Genomic DNA, 7,010 nt, shown 5'->3' on the forward strand with positions numbered 1-7,010 from the left:
GTATAACATATCGAGCGTTAAGAAGCAGTTTACCTCGTCAGCTCACTTCCCTTTACTGACTTGCTATGTACAGTAACGAGAAAGCTACTCCATAAAGTTTTTGAGAAAGCAATATAGTACTCTTCTGTTCTTTTTTTCTTTTCTAACTATTCTACTTTCAAGCGAGTTACTCCATGTAACGTAACACATAATACGCTTTCACACGGCGTGCTTCGATGCATGCTCTCGCTAAACGTTTCACGCACTTCACGCTTGATCGCACGACACCACTCGCAAGCACATCGTTCCAGCATCATTATGCTCAGGCATTGAACGTGAAATATCTGTGAAACGCCAATTTGAATATAATTCTACACCGTTTCGGAGAAAATCGGAAACTCGTTAAGTAACAAAATTTACTGAGAAACACGAGTACTGCAAATGTGTTAATTTCAAATTACATCATTAATCACGTATTTTCCTTTTTTATTTATTAGTATTTTCATATTATTATGTAAAATATGTTTAAATACTTTTTTTATACTTGATTTTCTGCACACCTTCCATTGAACTTCGCTTTGTCATTTTTTAACAGCTTCATTGTCTAAACAAAAAACAGAATTATTCTGAATAAATCAGTCAAATGATATGTACTTGGGTGTCGGGAGCCCTCTTAACGAGTTTGAACTGGCGAAATTATTGCAATCATTAAGTCGTTCACGCTTGCCATAATCATGCTCTGGTGGTGACACCGATTCTCGAGATTCTCACAGACACGAGTTACACATCCGACGTAATTACCTTCTGTCTTTTACATCTTGTGACCTGCTGGAACACCCGTCTCAATGGGAATCCCACACCCTCCTTTATGGTCATGGCTTTTATGTAAACTGGCTGGTTGAATGAGATCTCTTTACCATTAGAGAGAATACGCTTACACAGTGGATTGACATTATGTATTTAACGAAAGTAGTATTGTTCTTCATTTATATTTTTGCGCGTTAAATGCCTAGCTCTTGTACGAGGAAGACGATGCTGACTAGCGATGATATACACATATATATAAATATATATATATATATAAATAGATAGTTGAGTGTTTACAACAGCCTCTGATACACGTGGTACACTTTCGACGAATTTCAAGGAACGTACGTTTATTGAATGGCATACCAGTTGATTGACAAGTTACTATATATATTTTCTGTTCTCGTCTGAGGAAAGTTACCTTCTGTCGTCGATTATGTATTATCTACCTGTTGTAACTGCTATGTAACGTAAAAGCATACTTACTTAACAGTCTACGTGCACAGTTCTCTTTAGAGTTTAATATTACGTAACTTCTTTAATTATTCGAACTGGAGCAGAGTTACTTTACTTTACCAACGATTAAATAGTTCAGAATTTTATAGCGAATAAAGTACAATGAATCAAAATTCGTTTGTGATTCATACGACTTCGAGATGAAACTACAAACTCTACAGGGATTTGTCAGTGGGACCAGAAATTATTGCTTTACAGGATACATCGTTCTAAATGTTTCTTTTTATAGTGATTTGTAATCTGTCTTGAACTTCCAGTGAATTGCTCAATATTTGGCCGGAAGAAGAAGCAGTACAAGGATAAATATCTCGCGAAACACAACGCAGTATTTGACCAGCTGGATCTGGTCACCTACGAGGAGGTCGTTAAACTTCCCTGTGAGTATTTGCGTTTAAATCGTGTAAAGTCCATAGTTCGTTTATTTCCAGAGCATAAATTTTCACAGTAATATGTCTCGTTACAGATCCTGCATTCCAACGGAAAACGTTAGTCTTACTGGGAGCTCATGGCGTTGGTCGTCGTCAGATAAAAAATACAATTATTGCTAAGCATCCTGATAAATATGCCTATCCTATTCCACGTAAGTGTCAGCAAAGATAATGTACAATTTCCATGACATGGACGTTTTTAATTATGTTGACAAGTTTTGAGAGTGCAGCATAAAATGTTCATATCGTATGTTATTTTTCAGATACAACGAGGTCTCCGCGAAACGACGAAGAAAATGGTCGGAATTATTACTTCGTGTCGCACGATGAAATGATGGCTGATATTGCTTCCAATGAATACCTCGAATACGGTAAGCAAATACATGTAAAATACATTGATCTAAAAATTATTTATTGATTACGAGATTTTATTAAACTTTCCAATCAGTTGAAATTAAAAATACATATTTCTGGACATGAGTTAAAGAATAAAATTTTAGAAAAAGAATATGAATAATTAATTTTCTTTCTGAGATTGTAAATATCGTAGATTAGTGCAGAACTTTAGGTTTAAAAATGTATCATATTTCTGTGCAGGTACGCATGAGAACGCGATGTACGGAACGAAGCTGGAGACGATCAGAAAAATTCACGAAGAGGGGAAGGTGGCTATATTGGACGTCGAGCCGCAGGCGTTGAAGGTGTTACGCACGGCGGAGTTCGCGCCTTACGTCGTTTTCATCGCGGCACCGCAGTTCCAAAATATCGCCGACGTAAGTAATGATTATCGATCGGATTCGCCTAGCTTAGCGTTTTCCCGAGGGAATCAGGCTAACTACCTTCCTCGGATTAACTAATTGCGCGATTAATCGACCGTTGACGAAATTACGGAGCTTCCACGCTTCCGTTTCAATTGAATTTAGCTTCGGGAATAAACCGTGCCACGAGTTAATACAAACGGCTTTCGGAATAATTTCAAAGATTTTAATATCAAAATAGAATAAAAGAATTTAATAAAATTTCAAATAAAACTCGCTGCGCGCTATAATATTTTCACTCTCTTTTCGTATAGAATAAAATCAACGTTTTTTTTAGTATATCTCATTTTATTAAAAATATTCGATTACCGTTCCAGTGTGACGGAAGCCTGGAAAGACTGGCGAAAGAGTCGGACTCGCTGAAGCAGGCGTACGGCCATTTCTTCGACCTGACCATCGTGAACAACGAGATCGACGAGACGATCGTGCAGCTGGAAGCAGCGATTGAACGCGTGCACACGACACCTCAATGGGTGCCCGTGTCCTGGGTCTACTGACAGCGAACCTCGCCAATCCGTCAGATCACCAACTGCAATGGCTCGTCGAATGTGAGACAGTGATCATCGAATCGCGATCCACCGAACGACCGGTCCGTTTGCGATCGCTTTGCCGCGGCCACGCGATCGAAAGGAAAGAAAAAAGCGAGAGAAAAATAGAAAAAAAAGCGACACGCCTGTTTGCAAAGAATTCGCGGTGTGCCGCGGGAGATCACCCATCGTGGTTGACCCGGGAGTGGCCCAGGCGCGTGGAAACACGTCGGACCAATCGAACGAACGAATTTTCCGTCAATTCTTCGATTGATCTACAGCGTACGAGATCTCGACTGGAATGCGTGACTTCGACCGTGTGTTCATCGACTTTTTTCATTAATATTCATTAATATTCCCCCTAACTGTATCGATTGGATCGTCGTTGATTGTTATCGGAGTTCGCGGAGAGAGCCGAAGAGACGGGACCGACAATTGGAAACATGTTCTATCCCGAGGCGCGGAATACGACAATCAAAAAGCAGCCAGAGCAAGATACGTAAATGCGTTTCGATTTCGATATACATATATAAGTTCCAGAGAACCAACGTCGCTTCTTCGGTATACGTAAGCAATACGATTTCATGTATCGCCTCGGTTAATGTTAATCAATTTCGACGAGCAGTGATTAACCCATTTGCATTGCTCGCGTGGATGAATGGTGCATGTCGTTCATATTCAAATGTTATCGAACTTTTGTTTGAGCACGAAAACGTAGGGAACTTAACGATCGACAAACGAATTCGACATCTCACATTAACATCGTCAATTTTTCGCCTAACGCGTGATGTTTCCTTACACGGTACGAACAACATTGACATCTCCAACGTGGTCCAAGAACATAATGACGTATGCGTTTCAGCTGCAAGTGGGTTAACGACGGAGTTCGTTTCCCCGCGATTATTTCGGTCACGCAGTTTCCTCTCTTCCTCTCTCCGCATCGTTACGCTGTCCCGTTCCGTTCTCTCGCCGTTCTGTGATCTCTTATTTCTTGCATTTTACCCAGACATTCCTCGTGCCACGTATAGTGCGCGTACACGAATTTATCGCTAGTTTCGTCAGTCTGTGCGGTCTGTACGTAGAGATACAATGGTAACGATTCGAGTTGTTGCCCCAAAAAGAACGAGAATTCGAGGAGGAGCACCGAGAGCACGACAACGTTTGCCTTCCGAAGATCGTACGTACACAAGAGGATCAAAAACTGTCGAACGGTCGTTCGAATTGTTCACGAATGTTGACCGAGTGGACACGGTTGTGGTTCTTAAAACTGAAGGAGAAGAATCTGTCAATCGACTATCCGTAAGCTGTATTTGCCTCCTATCGTACTCTCTTATAACTATTTACACAAAATGAAAAAAAGGAGCTCTAGGACCGCGCCGTCCGATAGTCCGCCGCCGCTATCCCACCGTTAATCGTCAATCTTCGTCTGTTCAAATTGAAGGATAACCGGACTATCGACGGCTAGTCGTTTACCTGTAACTTTAAGCAGTAGAGAAACTTCGCCGATTTCGTCTAGTACTTCTGACATCTGACGGGTGTTCGTCCCGCGATGAACTATTCGTAAATTATATGCGCAAGCGCTGCCCTTCTTTAGCTACCGTTTCCCCTCTTCACTTTCTTTTCCTCCGTAAACTGAGATCAGTTCGATTTCCAGACTAAACTGTCCTTGCTATTCTTATTTCTTCGCTGAATCTAGGACGTCGTACCGTGCGTTGCATTTATGCCTTTACCGAATGGACATCAAATTCACAACTACTTATCGCGTTCCGAGTTCGAGTTGAAACGCATGGAGCGAACGTTTTAGGGACGGCCGGTGATTATCAGCGAACTATATTCAAATACGGGATTACGTTTCGACACGCGACCACCACACGTAACACACACGTCGACTGTAATATCACTCGGTTCGCATTGCACCCTCGTACAAAGCGCATAATCGAATGACGAAGTGAAGGAAACGCGATTTACTATACGATATTTATAACACGTAAACTCAAGTAAATAGATAGATCTACCAACTATACGAAGTAATACTATACACCGTCTTGTATTAAAGAAGGAGGAAGGCGAAAAATGAGAAATTAAACGAAACTCCAAAACACGTACACAGATTCAACTGCAGCGACACACTTGTAGACGTTTACGGAACGTACATACACGTACATACAAGAAAACACATAGACAGAGTATAAATACACGTACGAAGAAGTAACGTGGTTTCACGAGAAACAAATGTAATAAATAGATAATTAATTACAAACGATTCAATAAATTAATTGTGTAACTAATTAAATGACTAAATTATTAGGAGACTAAATAGGAAATTTGCATAATGCAGCCCGTAGAGCGAGGGAGTGAATGCGTGTAAGTACGTAAGTACGGGTATGGTGTGAAGCGTTATTGCATCCGCTGATGATTCTGCGTTGTGATCGAACTATCGCGCGGCTTCTATTCAGAACTTGTTCAAATCACGGCTCAACTAACTTGTAAAGAACTCGAGAGAAACATACGCCCGCGCGCGCACACAAACCACACATACACACACACATACACATACACACACGGTATACACAAGCTACATGCGTACCATATAAACGATATACACAACTACGAAGGAACGCATAGATTTTACTACGTTCTTCCTATTCGAGACACAATTAATATTAGTCGTCGAGCGTGTAATTAACATTTATTGAGACGCGACACGTTTATTCGATAGCGGAATCGTCGAGCTGCAGACCCACCGCGTTACACACGAAGACACAAGTCTGAAAAATCTGTTGAGAGAGTGTGAGAAAGCCGAGAAAACTACGACATAGATTATTGCGGAACGCGTGAGAAAGAGGAAACCTCCGCGAGGAGATCCGTGTCGGGTATGATCGTTTTGCGTGAATGATAGACAACTCGAGATATGCAAGGAGAACGAATTTTCAGTGATTTTGTAATATTTCTTATAAGTTGTAGCTGCCATATCCAGTAAAGTTAAGTACTAGGTGCCCTGGATGATTATCTGACGACGGCTGTCACGATAACGATTATTAAAACGGTGACGATGATTGTGGTGGTTGGTGGTGATGATGAAAAAGAGATAAATGACGACGATGACCTCGCGAATCATCGATCGACGATCCTACGTGCTCCTGCAAGTGTGTGCCCGCGACTTTGGATGAGCTACGCTAAGATGTTGAAAGACGACGGGTCTAAAGAAAACAATAACGGTTCATTATAATTATGTAATTATAAATAAGAAAAAGAGACTAAGAATATTATAACACGTTGTTAATTGAATTAATAAAACTAGCCCGAAGTGTCTAAGAAGCTTGTGTTTCACCATCCCCCTATTAACACGAAACAACTGGATGAAAATGACAGAGCGGGTAAAAATTATAAATATTGTTTAATAATCACGATGTTCACTTTTCAAAAGCATTCATATTTTTTGTACATATTTATTATATATAATACTACATAATTTAGACGTGTCGATGCTTCCTTTTTAACGGATGCTTCCGCGTGGCATTATTTCTTCTTGCCAATACCGATGGTGGTAGTAACATATCCAGTTCCGAACTCTCCGTCTTATTGCAATTCTCCTGATCCATTGAGAACACGTATTCTAAATCGATGTCGTACCTTTACGGAGAAATTAATTATTTGTAAAATAGCACGATCATAGAAATTAAAATAAAAGCTCAGACTGAAGTTTCCTATCGTAGTTACCTCGGCAGTTTTTCACGCAGATAAGAAATAACATTAGCTCCCAAGCTTGGTTCTCTACTCATGATGAAACTAGATAAGTATCGAGGACTTTTGCTCTGCTCAGCGCAGTGCATCAACAATGCCCACGATTTGTAGTCAGAGTCCAACACATACGTGTTGTACACTCCTTCATCTGCAGAATATAAACGAATATTTATATACTTTTTTTAATTATA

The 7,010-nt window shown here is 40.4% G+C and overlaps 2 protein-coding genes across 5 annotated transcripts in view; one reads left to right on the forward strand and one right to left on the reverse strand.

Annotated features, from left to right (window-relative positions):
* LOC108626135 (peripheral plasma membrane protein CASK) overlaps positions 1–6,393 on the forward strand; it is a 26,056-nt gene extending 19,663 nt beyond the window's left edge. For 3 of the 4 annotated variants that reach the window (XM_026814572.1, XM_026814571.1, XM_026814573.1), the window contains 5 exons: positions 1,560–1,679; positions 1,766–1,882; positions 1,994–2,101; positions 2,328–2,503; positions 2,866–3,045. In XM_026814572.1, the coding sequence (XP_026670373.1) occupies positions 1,560–1,679; positions 1,766–1,882; positions 1,994–2,101; positions 2,328–2,503; positions 2,866–3,045 (701 nt within the window). Of the gene's footprint in view, positions 1–1,559; positions 1,680–1,765; positions 1,883–1,993; positions 2,102–2,327; positions 2,504–2,865 lie in introns of all 4 variants that reach the window. The other variant, XM_026814570.1, reaches the window with a different exon arrangement.
* A 60-nt stretch (positions 6,394–6,453) lies between these two features.
* Positions 6,454–7,010, reverse strand: part of Karl (lipocalin/cytosolic fatty acid-binding protein Karl) — a 3,901-nt gene continuing 3,344 nt past the window's right edge. Inside the window, exons 3-4 of the mRNA XM_018026466.2 lie at positions 6,796–6,967; positions 6,454–6,708 (exon numbers count right to left, since the gene is read on the reverse strand). Coding sequence (XP_017881955.1) covers positions 6,549–6,708; positions 6,796–6,967 — 332 coding nt within the window. The 3' untranslated portion in view covers positions 6,454–6,548. The remainder of the gene's footprint in view (positions 6,709–6,795; positions 6,968–7,010) is intronic.

Source organism: Ceratina calcarata, unplaced genomic scaffold, assembly GCF_001652005.2.
Source record: "Ceratina calcarata isolate Rehan_Ccalc_2016 unplaced genomic scaffold, ASM165200v1 scaffold39.2, whole genome shotgun sequence".
NCBI classification, from domain to species: domain Eukaryota; kingdom Metazoa; phylum Arthropoda; class Insecta; order Hymenoptera; family Apidae; genus Ceratina; species Ceratina calcarata.